Source organism: Alosa sapidissima, chromosome 17, assembly GCF_018492685.1.
Source record: "Alosa sapidissima isolate fAloSap1 chromosome 17, fAloSap1.pri, whole genome shotgun sequence".
Classification (NCBI taxonomy): domain Eukaryota; kingdom Metazoa; phylum Chordata; class Actinopteri; order Clupeiformes; family Clupeidae; genus Alosa; species Alosa sapidissima.
Window position 1 is genome coordinate 5,920,175 of NC_055973.1, and position 25,000 is coordinate 5,945,174.

General features: G+C 46.3%; 1 protein-coding gene across 2 annotated transcripts in view; it reads right to left on the reverse strand.

Moving 5' to 3' along the window:
• Positions 1 to 25,000, reverse strand: part of c17h8orf34 (chromosome 17 C8orf34 homolog) — a 91,513-nt gene that overhangs the window by 15,082 nt on the left and 51,431 nt on the right. For both annotated transcript variants that reach the window (XM_042067500.1, XM_042067499.1), the window contains exons 8-11: positions 16,333 to 16,468; positions 11,138 to 11,223; positions 10,717 to 10,790; positions 19 to 145 (exon numbers count right to left, since the gene is read on the reverse strand). In XM_042067500.1, coding sequence (XP_041923434.1) covers positions 19 to 145; positions 10,717 to 10,790; positions 11,138 to 11,223; positions 16,333 to 16,468 — 423 coding nt within the window. The remainder of the gene's footprint in view (positions 1 to 18; positions 146 to 10,716; positions 10,791 to 11,137; positions 11,224 to 16,332; positions 16,469 to 25,000) is intronic.

Sequence of the window (25,000 nt, forward strand, 5' to 3'; positions counted from 1 at the left end):
AGTATGTGTGGTGCCTACCAGCGAGATGCTTGCCCATGTCCTCCAGCTCCTTGGAGAAAAGTGACTCCTGCAGCTGCAGACTGCGCTGGCTCAGTGGGCTTCCCCCGCGGTTGGCCTTCACATCGGTCAGCCACACCGGGTGACGCTACAGAGAGAGACCAGGTCAAACAGAACAGAGAAGGTGGGAAGGAGAGATGGAGAGGGTGAGGGGAGAGGTGGAGATGGAGAAATAGAGAGGTTGAAAGAGGAGGGAGATAAGAGGAAGAGGAATTGAGGAAGAGAAAGAAAGAGCAAAGAAAGAGGGAACATAGAGGGGGAGAAAGAAAGAGGGAGAAGTGGAGACAGTGATTCCCATGAGAGAGAGAAAAAGAGAGAGGGAAGGAGTAAACATAACAGAGTCTCATTAGAAGAAGAAAGTATTACATTACACGTTTATATACAGAGAGATATTGTGAGTTATTGCAAAAATTCTCAGGCCATATCTGTTCTAATGAGGGGTGATTGTTATTTTTATGGGCCTTAGAAAAACACAAGAGACCGCAGCAACCTCAAGATGAAAGTCACTTATGGCAACAAGGGTTTAACTTTGTTCGTGATCATCGTACTAGACTGTCAGTAGTGGTTTGAGGAGGTTTTAAAATAACAATCAATAAATTCGCAGGGAATCGGAGTTAAAGGCTTGGCATGGTGCCTGCCGGCACTGTTATTACTGTTGCATTTCATAAACTATAAATCCTCCCGATTTGGATACAGTTTCTTACTTCATACTAACCTCAATAAAGCGAAAAATATAAGCGAAAAATGAAAAACGGAGAAAGTTAACACGAAATAGCCGAAACCTAAAAGTCACTCACGCTCCTCTGGTGGCGACCTTAAATGCTTGTTAGACTGCATAAGCACATTTTATCATGCCAACTAAAGTGCATGAGCCCTTTTCTGGCAGAGGGTGCATCGACATGCTGGCGCTAGCTAATACGCCCATCGATGATCCTTCACTACATCATGGCTTTTGAAAATATGTACGGAAATAGATTTCAGTGTCATTCTTATAGTATAGGAGTATATGGTATATTTGTGATGTGGGTTAAATAATTACAGTGCATGAAAATGCACTGTACTGTTCTTCCTAGGCTTCTTATTCTTAGCTTTATTATTCTTCTTCTAACGCAGCTAATGCAGCTTCAACCGTTTAACGTAGAAACTTCATTCAAACTATGTTACGTAGGACATGTGGGCTTTGTATTTTTCATCTTTGTAACTTTTATACTTTTTAAACTATTAATAAAAAACTATTCAAAAGTTCCCCATAGACTTAACATGGGCTGATGACATCACAATGGGCTAATTAACTTGATTTGCACCTGTATCAACTTCCAGCTGCTCAACTAAGCCCCATCAAAGAGCCAGTTAAACTGATTGATTGATTAAACTATTAATTAAAAACTACACATGCTGTTCAACTGTTTCCTCTGTCCACAACTGTCCTCACTACAATAATTCCCTATTAAATAATTTAACCATTTAAAATATCCACCTATTTAACTGTTCAATCATTCCAACTATATTAAACCTCATCTACATAGCAAATAATTTAACCTTTTAAACTATCCACCTATTTAACTGTTCAATCATTCCAACTTTAAACCTCATCTACATAGTTCAGTCATTCCAACTATATTAAACCTCATCTACCTAGCAAATAATTTAACCATTTAAACTATCCAGCTATTTAACTGTTCAGTCATTCCAACTATATTAAACCTCATCTACCTTGAAAATAATTTAACCTTTTAAACTATCCAGCTATTTAACTGTTCAGTCATTCCAACTATATTAAACCTCATCTAGTTCAGTCATTCCAACTATATTAAACCTCATCTACCTAGAAAATAATTTAACCTTTTAAACTATCACCCTATTTAACTGTCCAGTCATTCCAACTATATTAAACCTCATCTACCGACTTCAGTCATTCCAACTATATTAAACCTAATCTACCTCGCAAATAATTTAACCCTTTTAAACTATCCAGCTATTTAACTGTTCAGTCATTCCAACTATATTAAACCCCATCTACCGAGTTCAGTCATTCTAACTATATTAAACCTCATCTACCTAGCAAATAATTTAACCTTTAAACTATCACCCTATTTAACTGTTCAGTCATTCCAACTATATTAAACCTCATCTACCTAGTTCAGTCATTCCAACTATATTAAACCTCATCATGTTGGTTGCCAATTAGCACATCATCTGTTTTAACAATATAGTTCACACAATATGTTTTGCATTTTCATGCACTGGTAATTCCCTGGAATTGCGTTTTCTAGTTATTGTTAATACTCCTCTACACGAGAACTGCATAGTATTTTTGATTACTTTGTACTTTTCATTTAATGAATTTCATGTTCTCGTTACAATGCACGTTGCTATTATCTATTATAGGGGTGTTGTTACAGTGGGTAGCGTTGTTGCCTTGTTAAAGCAGCACTATGCAAGTTTTAGTGTAAAACTGGTGAGCTATGCCTGCTCTAAAAGGTCGACAAAACCTCACAAACACCATCCAGCGTATTATTGGCACTGATCGAAGCTGGCTAATATGCTAACTGGTGTCTTTTGGTGATATCTATACTGCTCAAAAAAATTAAGGGAACACTATAATCATACACTGGATCGGTACTCTGACACTGTTTGGTTCTGAGCACAAGTAAAACTTTTGAGGCGAGTGTTTTATTTTGCAAGAACTGTCAGACATTCTGTGAATGTAGTTTGAGAATGGAGAAAAGGGTGGAAGGTTTCAAAATATGTATTTTAATAATTGTGGAAAACTGTAAGTGTTCCCTTAATTTTTTTGAGCAGTGTACATACTGTATGTTGTGTAGTGAAAAGGTTTCTTTCATTATTGTGGTGCGTTCCTCCCTGGAACACAGAACTGCATTGTGTTCTAATATCCTGGACAGTGCTTCTCCTGGTGGGAATGACTTGGATTGTATCTGTACTTCACACAGCCATGTGCCATCAAAATGAATTTGAAGATAATACCAAAACTAGTTGCCTGATAAAAGCATAGCTCAAAAAGGGACAAATTGTTGCATAGTGTTGCTTTATAGTTGACCTGGGCTTCATTTCTGACTGCTGCATGGTTGCTTTGTGTTTGTTCCTTTGGAAAAAACCATCCAAACAACTGACTTGACCTTTATCACTTACTTAAGCACACTGCAATAAGGACACTTACATAATGTTAAATGGGACCACAGTACATGTTACAGACACGGCCGACTGAATCACCTCCTCTCAGCTCCAGATGGGGCCAGATGGCCTGGTAAGCTGACGCTCATTGTGCGGGTGTAATATGAAAGCCTGAAGCCTGAGGCCTGAATACAGCTGTGTGCGCAGTAGTACAGCGTGTCCTGCGCTGCGGCGCTCTCATGAGCCATTGGTCTGACCCCTCGCCAGCGCGTTACATCACGTGAAACGTATAGCAGGGAGAGTGATGGCGTCACAAAACCAGAGAGCAGGACTAATGACCCCCCCCAGTGGCAGGGCAGCAGGCACGACTGTGTGGGGAGACCAACGAGGCCTAACTACATGCACACACGCACACACACACACACACACACACACACACACACACACACACACACACACACACACACACATACACATACACATGTGGCCAAGGGGGCTTGTTGTGTGCGTCTGTGTGCGCGCATGGTTGGGGGTGGGGCTGGGGAGAGAACAACAAGCCTCGATACATTTAGATACACAAAAAATGGACCTCAGACTGCCATGGCCCGAGTCCCTGGGGGGGTGCGGAGTACAGCGTGATTTGGAGGACCCTGGAGTGCACGCAGTGATCGCTTATTACTTAACAAGGCCCCCTTTGTGGTGGTGCAGCCACAGCCAATCTGTAATTACCCCTCTAGAAGAAAGGAGCCCAGTAGGGGAATCATTACAAGAGATGTTTTTGGTGGCAAGCCCATCCCCATGACATCACCGCTATATGTCTTAACCCCCCACCCCGCACCCACCCTGTCCCTCCGTCCCTTCGAACTCCCTGACCCCCTGGCCAACAGTGGCTCGCTGGCTCACTGACTCCCTCACTCCCTCGCTCGCTCGGCCTCTACAACACAAGCAGCTTTTGCCATCCTCAGCCCACAGGTTTACGAGCTGTGATGAGGAACATGACCACAGCAGGCCCCTATCAAAGACTTAGCCACCACAAACAAAGCTTGATGATATGCACATTGACCGTGGCATTAGCTATGTGTGTACACGCTCCATACAGAGTAAGCTATGGTGTTATCTCTACTGATAAGTTTTCCAGTGGTGACAGAATTCTTTCTTCAGTTTCCTATGATGTTTCAGATGTCATTTGTGGTCGGGATTTTAGTGTCAAATACACATTTCCATGTACAGCTGGAAACATCTGGAATATAGCACAAGGTTATCTCTGCCTGTGACACTGTGCAGGCTGAAGGGTTGTTTCTACACAGTTTCCTGTAATTCCTTATTAACACAGAAGTTTGAGGGAGCTTAACAGAAACAACTCCAAGTAGCTCACACACACACACACACACAGACACACACACACACACACACACACTCTCTCTCACACACACACCAGTGGACATGTGGAGAGAAGAGCCTGCTTTTGGGAGGTCAGTGAAATTAGGCAGGGGTGGATGAGAAGGAAAAAGAGCATGTCACTGTTCTCTCTCTCTCATTACCTCCGCCGATGGCCACCTGGAGCACTGAAAAACAAGCGCGCTGTTTTTGGCCTCTCCAGGCTGGGAGCGCCTTCTCAGGGTAATTCAAACAGGGCCTGCTGGAAATGGCTCCAGAATGCGGAGAAAGATCATTGGGGTTTTTTTGGATGACAGAGTGAGACTGCTAAATCTCTGGCGCTTACTCACGACTAATGATGCACTGGAAAGGAAAAAATTACTTAAGGATGATTTCATGGGTACAAGGGCAGAGATATAGCCTACTGTCTGTACAAATCAACGTGAAGCCTATTGAGAGCACTTCTGCAAATCTAGGCTTTCTTTTTTGCCAAACCTGGCCTAGCAGTTCCCATTGTGTGTGTGAGAGCTTGGGCTTAAAAAGACAAGTGTTTTGATTTCGCTTTCATTCTTGGTGAGGGAACATCTGGAGAAAAGCAGCCATTCCAACATCCCTCAGTACAGGATGTGGCACCATAGTGGTTTTGAATGACAATTGTCTTTATTGATTGTTATCCAAGCGTGCAAGTGGAGAAACCCATATGGTTCGAACCTGTTTGTGACAAGGGAAAAAAATAAATCGGTTCGACTGCAAACTGTGGATGGTGTGCAAGTCCAGTGGGGTTTTTTTTTTCGCTTTAGGGGGGTAAGAAAGTGCCTGCAAACAAATGTTTCAGGAAGGCCAGCACAAACCAAGCAATTCCACCCCTCAAAAAAGCTGTGGGCTCCCACCAGGCCTCCAATCCAGCATCACCATCGCTAAAACACAGAGGCTGCACTGAATAAAAAGCCCTTGTGGTGGAGACGCTTCTGTCCAACTAACAAACATGGATCTAATTTCTGACCCCAAATCAATTCCATGTTAAGGGATAAAATATGGGTCCAGCGCGCTATTGTCCACATCAGACAACCCGTACGGCATGAGGGGCGTGTGGCTGGGTGGGAGAGCGGTCGCCATGTGTGTCCGTGTGGTCACTCGTAATTGGTGGGCCCAGCTGGCGGAACTTGCGTCCGGCTCTGAGCTCACGACAAGCATCCCCACTGAATCCCGTCTGAGTTGCCTGAGAGGCAAGTTTGCATGTTTTTTTTTTCACCCCTTGCTGAATTAGACTCAAACCCTGAGCACGGCACAGTACCAGCTGGCTTTCACAAAAAATGGCAGGACAGGCTCTCACTCTCTCGTGTGGGACAGACCAGACCCCAGCCCGCCACCAGGGTTGATCAAACATGCTCAAACAAGACAAGCTGCCTTCAAACGGTCCCTGCGCCCAAAACCAGCAGGGGTCAAGTACTGCGTGCTTAAATCTTATGACAGGAGGGTCGTATAGAAGCAGCATGGTAAGGTTCCAGCCTTTGGATCTGGCATGGAGGGTAAGGGGGAGCTGGGGCTGAGGTGTGTGTGTGTGTGTGTGTGTGTGTAATGTATGCATATGAGTGTGTGTTAGTGGGGGGGTGGAGTGACTTGTAAAGGCAGATGTAAAGGTGTCACATCTGCTCTCAGTAGGCCATGTCACTCTGGGCTGGCCAATGGGCTCCCAGGCCTGGCGGAGTGCGCGATGCCCTGCCTGCAGAGCTGTCGGTCTGGCCCCGCTATGCTGAGCCCTGCTGGGCTCGCCCACAGCGAGCCTGGGACAGAGGCACCAGGGCCCACCCTCGTGCAAAAGAAGCGAAAACACCAGCAACCACAGAGCCTTAATCCCACAATCCCCGGCAGTAAAAGCCAGTTTAAAGGACCCGAGCTGTTTACTCTCAGGATAGAGAGAGAGAGAGAGAGAGAGAGAGAGAGAGTGAGTGTGAGTGTGAGTGTGAGTGTGAGTGTGAGTGTGAGTGTGTGTGTGTGTGTGTGTGTGTGTGTGTGGGAAGGGGGACTCAATATGACCCTCCACCCTCCACCACCATCTCATTCCCAATCCCTTCATTCAATTTGCCTGCAAACACAATGACTGATGTGCTGTTGTTACATTACAGCAGCTATACATCTGCTCCATTTGCCTGTTTTGCTTTCTTGCAGTTGTTTTCCTCTCCTCTGATGGATAACTAATCACAGAGTTTATTCTGCACATAATATGTAATAATAATATTATTATTTTTGGACATCTGAGGACATTTCAATGCTTTTGAAAACTCTGAAGAGACACACATGGTGAAGGTGCTTCTAGGCCAGCCATTCTCATTTATCCTTCCATGTGTTTTTTTTTGTTTTGTTTTTTGACCAGTGAGGAACAAATTGTATTTGATAAATAACAGCTAAAAGCAGCACTTGGTTTTACAGCATGCAGCAGCAGCGGTAGAATTTCCTGCCTCCTGCCTCCCTCTGTATCACCATCTCAGGTTTTGCCGGGCGAAGCCAGCCGCAGAAGGAAATGAGGTCTAACACGTCGCATAATTAAATCCGCTCACCTTGGCTTGGCTGCCTTCGCTCACCTAACGGACGGCTGTGACCACCGCGTCACTCGGCAACGCCGAGAGCAAACAGGATATTGACAATAACACAATTATAACCCTCATCCTCCCCCCTAAGTACTCGAGAGAGAGAGAGAGAGAGAGAGAGAGAGAGAGAGGGAGAGAGAGTAAGGGAGAGGGCCTGTGACATACTGTCTGCACCTGTATTGTATGATGTGGTAAACAACGCTGGAGAGTCTGTAGCTGAGTAAAACTCCTGGAGATAAGAGACCAAAACAGTCATCCGTCATGTGGAGGAAAACAATGTGTAAGGATGTTAATGTGTGGGCTGCTTTAGGAGGTAAAGCATGGAAGAGATAAAGGGAAGAATGGTGCTGTTGAACCCTGAGGAGATGTTGGAGTGGAAAAGGCCAAATGTGTCACCACAACGTAATGTTCCGAGACCTCCCTCTCCCTCTCTCTCTCTTTATCTCTCTCTCTCTCTCTCTCTCTCTCTCTCTCTCTCTCTCTCTCTCTCCTGTTGTCAGGATGGCAAATCAATAACACATTCATATTCTTGTTGACACTGTTAGCAGCCCTTATATCTATTTCCAGCTTTAAGGGGAGAGGAGGAGAGGAGGAATTCTTTCTACAAAGTACAAAGAGACTTTCGAGTTTAGAACTTTAGTATTTAGAGTGAGAGCACTGAGTGCTGGGGGAAAAAAAACTCGCATTCGTGAGCAATCAATTACCAAGAAACAGATTTGTTCTTTTAACAAAGAATTAGTTGCTATTTTTAGCCGAGCCGGCAGAACCACAAGAGAACAACTTCCAGCGCTTGTTTTCGGGGTCCATTGAAGGTGAGTAATTCACATTTGTTTGTCTGCAAGTTTCACGACAACCGAACAGACGTCTTCTAAAACGAAATCAAGCATAATTTATGATTCTTCATTTCCACGCTACACACTAAGTTGCTTCTGGGTGCCAGGGCCACTCTAACGAGGCATGTGGTTAGGGGCCTTAGCACGCATGCTGGTTAGGTCATGCCCGCCACAGGGGCAAGCCACAGTCCAAGGGTGTTGGAGGGGTCAGACCAGACTCCTCTAGGCCCTTTCGAAAGACAACACGGAGACGTATACTTCAGTCAATATCCATACTTTTCTGAGGTACAGTACACATTAGGAGTCAGTGAGTTCATTGTAGATGCCATGTAAGGGAGAGGGTGCACTTTGGGAAACCCTGACAAGAACACTCTAGACGTGTTAAAAAAGAAGAGAGAGAAACTGTTTAGTCTTGTAACAGACTATGGTGTGACTGCGGGTGTTTGTTAATAATGCCCAGACACGCGCAGCCTTATAACGGCATATTCCCACTGCCCCTTATTCCTGCCTCCAGTACGTAAACAAACCCTCCAGACATACAGATTGTCTTGCTCGCACAGACCACAGTGCATATTGTATTGTTACAATAAAAATGAATTATTTTCCTCTGGCTGGCTTTATTGAAGCAACACCCAGCTAGGGGCTCTGGAGGCTTAATTAAAAAGTATCACTTGACACTCGCAAGGGAAATTGAGCAGAAATTCTTCAGAAATTACACAGTCCATTGCGTCGAAAGTGTATCTGGCTTTATGGGGCAATTATCACTTACAGTGACGGGCAAGGCCAGACGACTGTGTGGCTAATGATTACCGTTAACAGTTTTAACTTTCCAAGCTAGTTTTATTACTGAATGAAGGGGAGTCTATATCCTTGAGGGTCATCAATTATCAAGGACGTTAATATCATGATAAAAACCCATAGCCAAAACATGAGACTATGTGTTGCTTTTATATGGAATCTCTATTAGTTTTGCTGTTGCAAAATATTTCCCTAATGTAAAAAAAAATGGATTTTAGAATTTGGTCCCACTCAAATGATTGTCCATTACTTTATGATGCAAGACTTTATGGCCACCACTGTCATTACACATAGCGAACGCCAAAGCAAACGCCCATTGGAAAACAGCGTGAATAAGTTCAGCTATTGTCCCAAGCACTGACTCAGTCCCATAAAGGCATTACGTTTTGTTTTCCATAACATTCAGGGGGATGGAGCGACAACCCCCTGAAGGACCAGTTAAACTAATAAGTCATTAGAAAGACAAATTACATCTGCCTTTCAAACAGTGCCCAAAATAAGCAATTATACAGCAAACAAGCACATTAAGCTTCCCCAACGCAGCAGTAGGTGATCGGAGACCTTCACACTTGCATGTCCATGTGGAATACATTAGCCCCTGCTCCCAACTTGCCTGGCAGTGTTTAACCTGTAGACGTCTCTTTTCTTTCTTTTCTTTCTTTTCTTTTATTTTCTTGTCCCCTGTTTTGGGGGTGTTTTCTGAGCCTCGGCGAGAAGACCAGAGAACGTCTACAGCCTGTGCCAATGTCAAGAGGAGCTTTGTGTGAGCGTGAAATGAGATCCCAGAGGCACGGACAGACGAGGCCTATGCAGAGATTTTACTGGATGGCACTGCTTATACTCTGACTCTGCCATAAGTCGGACATGGGGTGTGTTAAGTGCTCTGTATGTGTTTGTGTGTGTGTGTGTGTGTGTGTGTGTGCGCGCGCACGTGTGTCAATAAGAGTGTGTGTACATGCACAGTATATATCAGATCTGAATCTGTGGGAAGAAGTACATTTGTATATGTAGCATGGTGTGTTTGTGCACACTTCCACACAGAACCACATGATGGTGTGTGTGTGTATATACATACATGGTGTGTCTGAGAGTAAATTTATCATGTGTGCGTTGGTTGATGCACATGTGTGTGTGTGTGTGTGTGTGTGTGTGTGCTTCGGCACAGCCGTGGCCGTATCGCGTCGCAAGCGTCGCTGAAGCAGACGGGTTGAGGCCGCCGCTTGCTGCCAGCAAGTCTGGAGCCACACGCCATCTGGTGCACATGCCGACGTCTCTCTCTCTCTCCTTTTCTCTCGCTCTCTCTCTCTCACACACACACACACACTCCCTCATTCCTCTCACTCCCTCCCGATTCCTTAGAACCTTTTGCCTAAAAAGCCACCATATAAAAAACGCCCCGCTCCAACACTTGCCTGGAATAATTCAAGCCTGGCACTGGCGTGTCTGGTGATAGAAAAATAAGCACTACATGAATGGCATGTGAAGGCGTGCCGCTCCAGGGCCATAGAGTGAGGGCCTCTTCATAACAAATCACATCAGTGCACCCTGACGCTATTTAAGAATGTTAATCTTTCAATAGCCACACAAATAGAAAGATTCCAGCATCTCATGATTGCTAGGTTCTTTGGTCACGAAAGCGCTGGTAATTGAGAGGAGGGATTTATAATGACATGTATTGCTTTTCACTGGGCTTGGCGCCCTTCTTTGTCCCATAATGCAAAGCTACTCCAGAGGCTGACAGGCGCTGAGAAGGAGAGAAACATAACGAGTGTCTCGAGCGAGAGACGCTCCTCTTTGTCGAGGAGCAGGTGTAAGTGGTGCTGATGCTCACCTTGACAGCGCACACAAAAGGAGGCGTGAATGGAGGACACATTAATTAATCAGGTAAGGCGATATGAAATAAGTTTCGGCGGAGTGCGGCGATCGCTTACCGTTCCGGTCACCTGAGACGGGTTCTCGCGTTCCGCATCACCTCCAGTCTTCAGCTCCGCCACAGGCAATGGACCTGTTCCAGACCCAACAAAATATACACAGGATCTATTTTTTTTCCACCACGCACCCAAACACATCTCACACTATCCCTCCATTGCCCCTTACCCCCCCCCACAGCCTCAAATAAAAGCCCAGGATCAGATGGCTCTTTCTCGTGAATGATTGACGCACACAGTAAACAAATCGCCGTGGTGTCTCTCCACCCTGCTACAAAAGCCCATAATGTGTCCTATTGTACTCGTGTTTTGAAAGTGATAAGGAGATGAATCCTGAGGTCCTGTGTTAGTCAAATGGATGGGATTTTGGGGGGAATGGATGGGAGGGGGGGGGTGAAGAGGTGGACCACCAGAGGCTACTCACAGGACAGGTCGGGCACGGCCTGCTCGGGGATGTGTGTGTTGAACTCCTCCTCCGCTCCAGTGTTGGTCAGACTGTCCCCTTGAAGCCTGCACAAACACAGAAACTGAACACAATGAAGAGTCGCTCATAGAAAAACAGCCAGGTTCATGAATACCGTAGATGCTCTATTTCACCCCGACTTGACTCTAGATAGGTTTTGGAAGATAAACACAATGCTATCATATTCTCCCATGCTATAAGGAAAGGGGAAAAAAAGATGAAAAATGCTGCTCCTAACAGAAGAATGCTATCGCTTTGACATCGCAGCGATCCTCCCAACATCTTGGCCAAAGTGGGAACGTGGAGACAGAATGTCTCTATTCATAAAGTTCGGAGAGACAAAAGACGAGTGCTTGGTTTGCCTTATCTGCTGTGAGAGGGACGGGGGGATATGGGTCGCGAGGAATGCGGAGCTGCCACATAGGGGAGAGCCAAGCGCTGCGGCAAGCAGACGCGCAGATATTCATTATCATCAGACTGCGTCCCCCATAAACTCCTATCTCTCCCTGCTGCCAGTTCGGAGAGCAGAAGTTTGCCTGCACTGCACGATGTCCTGGCCCGTGAACACACGGAAGGCCCTGAATGTTACACCAGATGAGCTCTCTGAAGATTATGCTAGCTGTCACCGCTTCAGTCGTCAGGGAAGCACAAACGACCCTCTTCGGCTGTCTTGTTTTTAGCCAAGCATCTGATCTTTAAGTGGCCATTTTCTGAATTGCGTGCATGCGTGCGCATGCAAAAATTCACTTTAAGCCCTCTGCGGATGGAAACCGTGTCCTCAGGAAATCCACGTCTTACTCCTCAATTTGTCCAATTTTGAGTTTCGCTATAAATATAAAAAAAAGGTATACTTATAATAACAGACCTTCTTTGCCTTTCAGATCCATTTGTTCTGCAGTTGCATGCCTTCTTTGTGTCCGCAATCAAAACGAAGGAAGGGAAGAGGGAAAAAAAGTGAAATGAAAACATCCCTTGGCTTTCATGGCCCGGCCAAACACTTTTACGAGCAGTGCGCCCAGGGCTTCCCCCGCCACTGCGTAGTTTCACCTCCGTGACTATTCCAAAACGCAGCAAGCTGCTTTGAAAAGCCTTTAATGCCCCTGCCTGCTTGTGTGTGTGTGTGTGTGTGTGTGTGAATGAATGTTTTTTTTTTTTAAATAAGCCACTGAGATAGACCAGACCAAGCCTGCTTTGAACACCCAGCCTCGTCCTCTACCACCGTCTCCATCCCTGCTGAAAAAAACAGCCTGACCAGCTCAAGGTGGTTTGCTGGTTGACATTATCTTCACCCTAAAACATTCTGGACAGAATGAAGCCCCCATTAATAAAAATAAGCCGGGCTCAAGCTGTGTGGGTGAGGGGCCCGTTCTGTCTGATTGATACAGTACGCCTTAGACGTGGAGCCATTTGTCTTCAGTGTTGGTCTGTATCCGGCACAGGATCTGGTTTGTGCTGAAGATGAAGTCTGTCTGTCAGTGCGCAGGAAGCTGCTGGGTCGCACTGGAGCTGGAGCTGCTGTGGGCGGTGAAAGGGATCATGGGGAGTCTATAAAGGCCGAGGGGATGAGTGGACAGGGCAGAGGAGAGGAGAGGAGAGGGGGATGGGGTGGTGAGGAGAGGAGAAAAGAGGAGAAGGGAAGGAGAGGAGAGGGAAAGGGAGACGAGGAGAGGAGAGAAAAGTGGGGAAGAAAGGAGAGGAGAGAAGAGGAGAGAAGCAAAGAAAAAAAGATGATGTTTGCTCAAAGAGAAGAGAGGAGGGGAAGAGAACCGAAAAAAGGGGGATAATTGTGGGCAAGGAAGAAAAAAGGGAAGAAAAGAGAAGATGAGAAAAGAGTAAAGGACGGGCACGCCGCTTCACACTTGAAAGAGTCCGAGACGCAGTGGGCAGGAAACAAGGGATTTCCTGCTTGCCACAGTCTGTTAAACACCCACACATACAGGCAGGCAGTATGTAGGCAGTGACACTTGGCACCAGACATCCACCTGCCAGCTCACCAGCCTCCTTGCCCGGCCTGGCACCACCTCACAAGTCAACTTCAGCACTCAAGCCTGGGGACGTCCGTCCATGTTCTAATATCCTGGGGGAAATGGACCCATCCATGTTAAGTGAATACATACACAGACTAGGAGCAGCGAGTCATGTCCTTACACAGGGAGTAGTGTAGTGTGCACACACAAACACCGAGAGCATTGGGCAGCTATTGCTGTGGGGACTTGCTGCTAGGTGATGTTAAGATCAAGTTGAAGAATTCCTGATGCTGTTCACGAGTCATTTAGGAATAAAAGGGGGAAATCAGACTCCTCTTTCTTGTGTAGGCCTGTGAGTGGAACTACCTCATCGTTCCGTCAACACGTGTCTTCTTCTTCGACTTGGTGTGTGGTTCGCCTAACTGACCGCCGGCCCTCCTCCACCACGGCTTTCTGGTCCCGTTGAAAGCATGGGCGTCCGCTCTTGTGGAGTTTGGTCACGGTGGTGAGAAGACGACCGTCCGGCGTTGACAGGCTGCCACAAAGAACATCCGTCCTCAGCTCCGCTAAAGAGCCTCTTCCTGCAGTTCCGGAGGCTGAGGGGTGGGGGTTGGGGTGGGTGTGGGGGTTGGCAAGAGCACTGTCCATCTCCTGGACCCTGGACATGCCCAGAGACAGGGCTCCTAGGTGACACTGCACTGGGCTTTGGAGGGGTTGTGTCCTTGATAAGGCCCTGATGCACTACTGTTCCACCACATCAGGGAGCGATCTGCTACAGTCAGCTGTGTTTATGAGCTACGCTGCTTTCTACTTTTGGTCACCATGCAAAACAAACAGAGCAACAAGACCGATACAATACTCTAATCCCCTTCTCCCAGTCACATTTAAACACACGTTTGGCCTGGCAAACACAAACAATCATATGTCCCAAAGCAATGCAGTGACCATATGGTACAGATTCTCTCTCTCTCTCTTTATTCCTCTCCTTGTTTTCACTCTCTCTCTCTCGTTCTGTCTCACTTACTATCCCTCTTGTCTTTAAGCCTCAGTCTTAGTAACCCATCTCTATCTCCAAGCACACATAATTCTATTGCCCCAAACTCTGGGATTCCCACTCTGATGGTGCAACTCAGAGACCTAAACCTGAGAAATCCATTAAGCCCACTCCACACCCAGCATATGGCCTCAGCAGCCACACTGCACTGCAAGGTCCACCTCCTCCAACTCCCCTAGTCTCCTCAATGTAAACTGTGCCTGGATGAGTCCGAGTGTGATGTGAGAAGGTCTCCACTCAGTGGGGGAGTATAATTCAGACATCACAGCTAACACTGGAGAGGGCCTTTGGAAAGACATGGACATTCCGCTCAGGTCATCACATCACACAAACATTTGCTGGCTCGTAAAAAAAGAAAGAAAGAAAGAAAGAAAAGAAAGAAAGAAAGAAAGAAAGAAAGAAAGAAAGAAAGAAAGGTGGAGAGAGTGAGGCAGTTGTCACGCAGTGGACTGCTGAAGGGAATTGGCCGAGACATGCTCAAAGGAGGTGAAGCAGCAGATGTCAGAGGTTTCATTGCACAGCAGATTGAGATCCAACTCACTAACCCCTTTCAGACACCCACACACACACACACACACACACATGGGTGAGCACAGTGATGCACAAACACATAAACATGATAAGCCTGAGCTGTTAAACACAAAGTCACTGAGCTTGAACACGGGACGCAGTAAACACGCCAACGTCAACAAGCAACTGCATTCACACACAGGCACTCACACACACACACACACACACACACACACACACACACACACACACACATACACACCGTGTGAGCATGAATGGAGATGGCATTGCAACTCTGATAAGGACCCATGAATGAAAAACAAATGGTGGGGGAGAGGAGAGGAGAGGAGAGGAGAGGAGAGGAAAGGAGAGGAGGGAGAGGAGAGGAGAGGAGAGGAGGGAGAGGAGAGGAGAGGAGGGAGAGAAAAAAGGCCAACCCCAAACATGCAGAGGGACAGAGAGCGCACAGATACTGTTTATCAGTCGCCGGCATCGGCAACCACCGCAACGCTATGAACACCATGAAATCTGAACCACAGCACGGCGATGTTAGCAACTAAACAGGAAACGGTCAGACACACATCAAGAGATAGCAGAAAGAAAGAGAGAGAAAGAGATGGAAAGAGAAAGGAAGATAGAGGCCCCAGCTTTTTTTGCCTCTTTTTTTCTCTCTCTCTCTGCTTCGTGTCTTGTGAAAACAAGCAAATTTGGAATGCACTTAAGAATGCACTTAAAAATGCACTTAAGAATGCACTTAAGATATCAGGTCATTTGCCTTCTTCTTTCTTACACCCTCCATCTAGAAGTGCGGCGTCTGTAGATAACCAATACCAGAGAGAGAGAGAGAGAGAGAGAGAGAGAGAGAGAGAGTGTCCTCTGTCACCCCCAGACAGACTGCACACATAAAGCCTTTTGTTCACACCTTTTTGGAGTGTGACTCATGGCCGGCTGGATGGCTGGCTGTGTATGAGAGAGTGAGTGAGTTCAGTCATCGGAGCGGTCTAATAATATCCCTCACTGTGGTCCCAGAGGACGCGGTGGGAAGCTGTATGAGATGATTAAGTAGGAGGCTGGGTACCAGAAGGGCACACGTTCACACTCTGGAAGTGAAAAGTCCCACCATTTTTGTCATGCTCCTGTCACTCAATGACCATTGAAATATAAACCTGGTGCTGTTGATTAGGAAGGCTACCTTAGATAAACATCACTAACTGGCATTTGAAAATATACACATTTGATAGATATGATGTGATTTTTTTGGTATTAAAGTCTGCCTGTATGGAACAGGCAAAAAGCAATGTGCACAATCATGCTGGCTTCTAACTAGGCTTCTCACTATAAGGCTTGAGGGCAGGGATCGAGTGTATTTGCTAAACTCATTTTGAAATGTTGTTGAAATGTCTGTTTTACACATTTCCAAATCCATAAAAACATTTTACACAAACTAAAAAAAAATCATTCTCATCTCTCCTAGTGGTAAAGGGTGAAACCTGGTGCACCACTGCTTCTACACCACAGCTGTAGTCAGAATCACTAAGGGGACAGCTGCAGGGTGGGGTGGGGGGCGTGAGGTGGGAGTGGGGGGTGCTGCTGGGATGAGGTTGGGGCCGGGGGTAAATATTTACCTTGCACACCTGGAGCAGATGTTAAGGGTGACTTTGGCCTGGGGCTCAGGACAGTAGGAGCTGCGGCCCTGGCTGAACTTGCTGCCAGATGGCGCCAGACCGGTGACCCCCTCCATACGCAGATCATCCAGGTCCTCTGGAGAGATGAGAGGACATAGAGAAAAAGAGAGAGAGAGAGAGGGACAAAGTAGAGAGGTAAAAGGAGAAGACAGAGAGAAGGGGGGGGGGGGTAAAGAGAGAAATAGATGAAACAGAGACAGAATAGTGGAAAAGAGAGAGGTGGGAGGGAGGTGAGAAGATAGAGAGAAGGAGAGGTACAAAAGACAGAGATAGGGGAAGGAGGGAGGGAAAGAGAAAGAATAAAAAAGTAGGGATGGAAAAAGGTGGGAAGAAATACAGCAAAAGATAAAGAGCAGAAAGAGGAGAGAGGGATGAAGAAAGGGAGGAAAGAGCGAGTAAACAGGGCACAGAGAGAGGGCAGGGAAAAGAGTGCAGAGAAAAGGAAGAGAGATAGAGATAGAGAGAGAGAGAGAGAGAGAGAGAGAGAGAGAGAAAGGCAGAGAGGATCAGAAAGAGGGCAGGTAATTAATCAAAGTCTCTGCCTCGTCAAAGTCAACACTGAATCCATCTTAAGTACTCTCAGCTGTCCTGTGCAACAGAAGACCTGAAAGCCAGTGCGCACACACACACACACACACACACACACACACACACACACAGATACAGGCATTTGTCTCTCACAGGCACATACATCCCTGTTTCTCTCTCTCTCATACACCCACACATACACACGCACAGAGATCCATTAGCGAAGAGGTGGTCTCTCTGTTGTGGGCTAGAAGACTGGGGATCGAGGGGAACATTTTGTACATATACCAAGGAAAGCATTTGAGAGAGAGAGAGAGAGAGAGAGAGAAAAAATAATGCAAGTGAAAGAGAGTGAGGGAGAATGAAAAAAAGAAAGAAATGAAGAGAGGTAGAGCCAGACAGAGCAAGTGAATTGGAAAGGACAGAAAAGGAGGGAGGGAGAGAGAAACCCACACACGCAGAATAAAAGACAGCTAGAAAAAGAGGGGGAATAAGAAACACTGAAAGACAGCAAGAGAAAGAGAGCAAGAGAGAGAGAGAGAGAGAGCGAGAGAGAGTGCACACTGCTGAACTTTCCCAGCTTCCCTGCTTCTGACAGACTAAAGAGCTCCATATGCACGCAACATGCCAGTGTCATCCGCACTCTCACTCGCCCCAGCACAAACAGGTGCAGCAGAGCCGGCTGCCATCGCACTCTCCCCGCATCAGAGGAGCCGGCTCTGCTCCACCACGCAGCGCAGCGCAGCGCAGCGCAGCGGACGCTTTGCCTCCGCACTCTGCTTCGCTTTAATATACAGCTGTTGCAGTGGAGGCTGAGCCAGAAAACACACACACACACACACACACACACACACACACACACACACACACACACACAGGGGCAGGCGCCGACATGCAACAGGGCTCCTGGTTTAAGTAACAACCTTGGGCCTCTCTCCAGTGTTCAGAGGGGATTAACTGATCACGTGTCAGCGAATTTAATTTCAGTTTGGAGGCATAGTGAGAGATGTATGCTTAGGACCTTCATGACAAAAATGTATGTGTTTCAGGTGTTCCAGTGAGTGTGTGTCTGTGTGTGTGGGGGGGGGGCTAGGTGTGTGTGGGTGTGTGTGAGTGTGCGTGTGTGAGTATGTGTGTGCTCAGTGCACTCATAACAAGCTGAAATGATCCTGTTTTTCTCACAGGACTTGAGCCAGCAGCACACTTGGTCGAGGAGAAGGACCAGTGAACCAAACACACATGTTCCCCGTCAGGCTTTTCTCACAAACAGGACTGTGCTCAGGTAGATCTGATGTCACCTCAATCACAGCTGACTCTCCCAAGGACCTGGCCCACATCCTGTCCACCCAGAGCCTCTACAGTCAGCAGTCAGCAGTTCCACTTCTGGCATGGAGTTCTTTGCCTTCTGTCTCATCTAATATTTTTGTACAACGGGACATCTCTGGATATGGATATCCCACTGTTGTTTTTTTTCCAATTTATTTCTCAGTGATATTTTAATTAGGGCTGTCAATCAATTAAAAAAAATAATGAAATTAATTACATACTCTGTGATTAATTAATCTAAATTAATCGCATATATAATTTTTGCTGTGAAATTATTTTAAATATTTAAATTCAAATGAATAATTGAATAATCAACATTAGTGATATTAAAGTTCAAAAACTATTTTATTATTATTTTCACTGTTCAAATAATGGCAATAATAATCTATGATATGACCTAATATGCTGAGGAAATATATTCAAAAATGCTTCGGGAAGAAGTTTTTTTTTCACATCCAAGGCATTTCAGGCCACAGATATAACCTAGGGGACACAATGAAAATAAATTAACACTCCCCTCAATGTCAACACTACATGTATTTCTTTGCATTGATGTGCGACTTTAGAGTTGACGAACTCCAGTGATTTGCACTGGAATTCTATAGTGATATGCACTGGAATTCTATAGTGATATGCACTGGATATGCACTATGAATTCCTTGCTGCAGACATTGCAGAGGACTTTATTTTAATCAACACTTTACTTTTATCAACACCATCAGGCCGTTTATTAAAAGTAAATGTTCCAATCAATGATCTAGGCAGCACATTTTCTTCTCTCTCCTTCATTTTACAGTCTAATGGTTACTGACTAGAACGGCTCGGGGTCAAAGGTCATACAGAATCGATTAATCTGTACTATTTTTTTAATCAGTTATTTTTTCTCAAATTAATTAATCGAAATTAATCAGTTATTTTGACAGCCCTAATTTTAATATTTCAGAGTAGCTGACCTTTTTTTGTTGTTTGGGGGGGGGGGGGGGGGGTGATTTGGTCTCCCCAATGTTGACTCCATGGCATGTACTGGCATTATTTAAAGTAGGGCGCTCTGTGTTTTGTAACATAAAAAAAGGGAGGCAGCTGGCTCAGACAACAGATATGAGCCATGGGCAGTGCATGGACCAACTAATGGCCATTAAGCTACCATTAAAGTAGCCCAATGTGTGTTTTAGCCTAAAGCTAGCGAGCTAGCCACCTGAAAAGCATGCAAAACCATGCAAACAACACCCAGAGCTTTCTTGACACTTGTCTGATAACACCTCAAAATTGGCAAATTGTTGCAGTGTTGCTTTAAGTACTATGTGTTCTGTAAAGGGCAGCAATGGATAGCCCATGTAGATTAAGGGGGCATGTACCTATTTCTTCACATCTGTTTCTTCAAGTAAGCAGTCCACACTATGAGCCTGTGGAGGCTGTTTGAGTGATTGTTGTCTTTTCTTTCCTTTTTTCTTCTCTTTTTTTCCAGTGCCGTCATGCTCTTGTAAGCGCTTCAAAAATGTGAGAACCAGGACAAATGTGTGTGGCGTGGCTTCATTTTTCGGCTCGTAATTCTTGGCGTAGCCCTCAGCCATGGGGGGAGTTAGGTGATACCCTCTCTGACACTTCTCATGCCGGGGTTGCGTTACAGCGTCCAACGGCCGCGTCGAGGGAGGTGGGGGGGAAGGGGGGGGGGGGTGCAGGGCTCACACCTTGGAAATGCGAGAGCCTGTGACTAATCACGTGGATTAGGACACCGACACTCATGCACACAGAGGAAACGTTCACTTGGAGCTCTGCACGCACGCCATCCCAGAGCCCTCTCTCCGTGTGTGTGTGTGTGTGTGTGTGTGTGTATGGGTTAGGCGTGAGAAATGGCATATCAGCCACAATTTCGTATGTCCAGAGGGGCAGATTCCATAGCCCCATACGTATGGAAACGACGAAAGGGCGCGAAAGCGAGCTAACGCACCTGGTCGGCCGAGAGGGTGCTGTCTCATGTCAGGCATCAATCTCGCACAGCTTTCCCCGCAGACATGTGCTGTTGTGCGCCTCCGCACACTTTACGCCTCTGGAATGGCCCAACGGAGCTGATTTACGTCCACCTTGAGACGTCAGGACTTCAGGCCTCCTGGTCACTAAAGGGTTCATGGGATAGACCTTCATCATACAACACATGTGGAGCTGGAGACACGGAACCAGCACAGAGGGCCTAAAGACTTCTCTTCATGGAGTGTGTGTGTGTGTGTGTGTGTGTGTGTCCATGTACGTATTTGTGAACATGATTATTCATGGTTCTGTGTGAACCTTGGTCCAGGTGCTGCAGATGTCATACATCTGTGTGTGTGTGTGTGTGTGTGTGTGTGTGTGTGTGTGAGAGAGAGAAAGAGAGAGAGGCAGAGAGAGAGAGAGAGAGAGAGAGAGAGAGAGAGAGAGAGAGAGAGAGAGAGAGAGAGAGATGGTGGTAGCAGTGTAGGGACCAGACAGGACCTTGTTCGTGAAATACCGGCAACTGTCGTGATATTAAATATCTCATTCATCATGGCCGCACTGCTCCAACTGGGGCTCAGGGGAAGCCAGGGGCCACCTCACGTGGGGCCGCCAGCTCTGCCTGTCCTCCGTGGGAAAGTCTCCCTTTCCCCCTCTCTCCCTCTCTCTCCATCACTTCATCCTTTCTCTATCTCACACTCACGCAATGCGGTCTACCTCCTATTCTCTATCGTTCTAGTTTTCCACTTCTTTCTCTATTTCTTTTTCATTCTTTCCACCTCTCTCTCTCTCCATCTCTCTCTCTCTCCCTCCCCCAGTGGGTGTGCAGGCCAGCTGTGTAGGCCGAGTGAGAGGGTTCCGTGGAGGTCACAGCACTGGGGTGGACAGCGGCGATGACTGTGCATTTGCACCCTGGGTTCAGGTTGCTCGCCAGGAACGTCTGCTGCTGCTGCTGCAGCTGCCACTACTCCTGCGGTAGGTCACATCTCCTGGTTGGCCACTCCAGCAAGGATGAGGCAAGCCACCGCAGAAGATTTATGCACACTCACACACACACACACACACAAACACACACACACACACACACACACACACACACACACACACACACACACACACGATTGGAACATTTGGGTCGTGCTGAGAGAAGGATGGGTACAACACAGACAAAAAAAGACTCAAAGAAAAAACTAACTGTGGTGAGACATATTGATTCTATCAGACAGGTACAGCATGGTGGCACACACACACACACACACACACACACACACACACACACAAACACACACACACACACACACACACTCTGGTCTTTTGTAAATGCGTAGCGGATGATTGTTTTGTATCAAGGAGAGATGCCGCAGAAGTAAAACCAAGCAAGGCATGACGTTATAGCCTGCTGAAGTCAGTCTTTCCACCCTTGAAACACTATCAATGGATTACCCTGCTCTCCACTGCCTGGGAAGACTGGGACACACACTCTGGCCAACGTTATCATCAATGGCAGCCTCCTAAATGCTGTCCTCTGAATTTATAAAGTGACTTCCACTAGATGTCTTCCTGTGTTTGTGTGTGTGACTTGTGTGAGTGCATCAGTAAGTGCGTGTGTAAGTGCATGCATGTTTCCCCACAGAGATTTGCCAAATGTATCTTTGATGTGTCCCTCAACGGGCCTGTTTGGTGGACATGTGGCCTTTGATGTGTCCCTCAACGGGCCTGTTTGGTGGACATGTGGCCGTGGCTGAATCACCGCAGCGCCAGCCTTGTCCCTCATCTGACCTAACAACCTCATGCTCTCCTGCCTTGCCTACAATTTACCAGTCATTCGGGAGGGGGAAGTTGTTTGGCGTATGAGTGTGTGTGTGTGTGTGTGTGTGTGTGTGTGCGTGTGTGTCTGTGTGTGTGTGTGTATTTGTGTGTGTATGCGAGAAAGAGAGAGAGAGAGAGAGAGAGAGAGAGAGAGAGAGAGAGACAGGGTGAAAGTGTTTGGGGTATGAGTGTGTGTGTGTGTGTGTGTCCATGTGTCTGAGCATGAGTGTCTGAGAAGTGAGTCTGAGTATTTAAAATGTCTCCAGCTCCCATTCTGACAGCACAGTGACTACATTTAATTTGAGTTTTGATAGCATGACAAAGCCATAACATTACACTGCATGCATGACTTGCCAACTACAGCTGTGTTTTCCTTGTGCCTTGTCAAAGATATCTGATACACTGGCATTAGGACACTCATGAGGTCAAATGATTGTTCTGAAAACATGACCACCATAATTACATGTTCTTTTGTACTCTGAGGTGACCACAACATGGTTCATTTTCTAATTGAGGTGCTTTACACAACCCTACTCGGAGTGGTCCTGTCTGCTTCACATCAATAAAAACCCAGCGCCCAGATTGCAGATCAAAACATGGACACAGCCATTGGCTGGCTGCTTAAATACTCAGCCAGGCATGTCAGCTCAAGGTATTGTACACCCTTTTTAAAGCAATGTGGGTTTCAGGACAAGGCCTCATTGTTGCCATCCCATAAGACCTGCAGAGAACGTTTATTTGTTTGGTTCCGCATACATGACGGCTGTTAAAAGTCGATGCCAACAATGCAGCCCACACCGCAATCAGAGGCAACTTCGTATCAGACAACAGCACAGGGGGAAAAAAGCTTATAATGTATCCTGAAGAATCCCGAGATTTAGATAAGAACACAAACACACACGCACACACAAAAAAAAAAATCTAGAGGGAGGCTCATGTCTAGACACAACACTCGGCAGAACACTCGTTTGGCTCGAGCGATCGCCCGCTCATTTGTCAGCTCACCCATCACAGCGCAGCAGTGGGAATCAGCCATGCGTGGTTCCAGTGTGTCACCCGATGAGCCTAGTGTGATAAATAAAACTGCGAAACCAGAGAGAGAGAGAGAGAGAGAGAGAGAGAGAGAGAGAGAGAGAGAGAGAGAGAGAGAAAGAGAGAGAAAGAGACGTGGAAAGTATTCGAACGATTTCGTCCAGACAAAAGCTCGAAAGGCGTAAAGGAGGAATCCTCGCCCTCTTGATCGCGTTGAAAATCGCCCAGACAAAGAGGCGTTTGTGCGTCAAGTTGTGAGGAAAGTTTCCGTGAGACTTAAACCTATCTCAGATACACTCAAGGACCTCCCAACGCAGACGCACACAGTGTATTCATTTAAAGCACAAGCATGCATATCTTTTTAAAAAAGAAAAAGAAAACAAACCACTGTTGACAGATTTCTGGATGAGAATTTACGACGCTTTGCATGGAAAAAAGCGATATCATTCCCCTTCAAAAAAGTATTTGTAGACTATAATATTCGAGACATTAAATAGTAAAAAAAGTAGAAGGCCCTCTTTCATGGTACCACTAAAGAAAAACGGGACATCTGTGGGGGGTCTTTAAAGGGGGGGGGGGGGGGAGTGGCTGATTTCGTTGCAGTGTTGAAAGGGTATAATTAGGCTGGCTTTGGAACTGACAGATTTCACCTTCTTATTGGAGGAGAAAGCCGGCAGACACGCAGACCCCCGTTGTCGCCACCCCCAGACAGACGGGCTGGTGCTGGCCCAGACCTGGTGCAGTTACGGGCCACTCCTCTCACACGTGGTCCATTTGGGTTTCATTAGAGGCTGAACGCAACACAACGCTCCCATTCAGCGGTTAGTCTGTACAGAGACATGCTTTGAAGTAAGGAGGGAGGGGGGCATGTTGGTTTGTTTAGTAATAAAAACAATATTCCAACTTTAATTTTGAAATGACGTCTCCCTCTACTATTGTGTACCCTTGATTTTTTTTCTGGCTAAATATGCTGAGATTCCAAACCTCACTTCTGGTATGGATTGTGAACAGAGGTTATGATTAACATCAGATGGGTAGAGAGAGAAGAACATGTTTGATGATGATCGATAGTAAAGTCATGAGCAATCATTAAGACTGACTGGCCAACTCTCCTGCACGCTAGAGTTCAAATCCTCAGCCTTGTCTTTCATTTGAAAAAAATATCATTGGGTGGATTAAAGGCTAATTTATATTGACTGAACACATCTAAATATCGGTTTATTTCTAATCCCAGTTAAGGAATTAAACAGTTCCAATAAAACTTTCTGAAACATTATGCAAACAAATTATTTGCCTAAGGCGTGGACTTTCTTCGGTACATAATCAGACAGAGTCTAAATTCAATGTTCAACATACATAAAACCCAATTAATTCATATGATGCGTGTAGTTAGGGTTCAAAGGTTTCAAACCAGAGTCGAAGTGAATGATGTTGGTCCTCCCTTTGACCCACAGCAGCAACACTGCCATCTGCAGGCGACATGTTGTAACAGCAGCTGAGGTCTCCATCAGGACTGTGGGCACACTGAGCCGATGAGATTAGAGTGCAGCCATGATAGCAGAGCACACATCCCCAGAGCTCTGATAAAGCAATCTGCAGGGCTGCCAGGGGCAATCGGAGAGTGGCAGAAATCTCCGGCGCTCTTCCACGGAGGTCATGATTTATTTCCCTGTCGGCCATAAACACTCGGAGCTGCACCCCGATTACATAGTAATTACCTCATAAGGCCTATAACTCATTCAGCAACCGCCTCATCTATTTGTCAAAAACAGCTTCATCATCCGACAGACAGCGGGCCACTCCGACTCCGGCTCGAAATACTTGGGCACTGACAACACCGGCGTTTACGGACCTGCCATGGCGAGACAAGACTACACAACACAACAACATGACAACATCACCGAGCGGCATTGACACGCAAAGCTAACAACAAGCAGTCTTTTGTTTC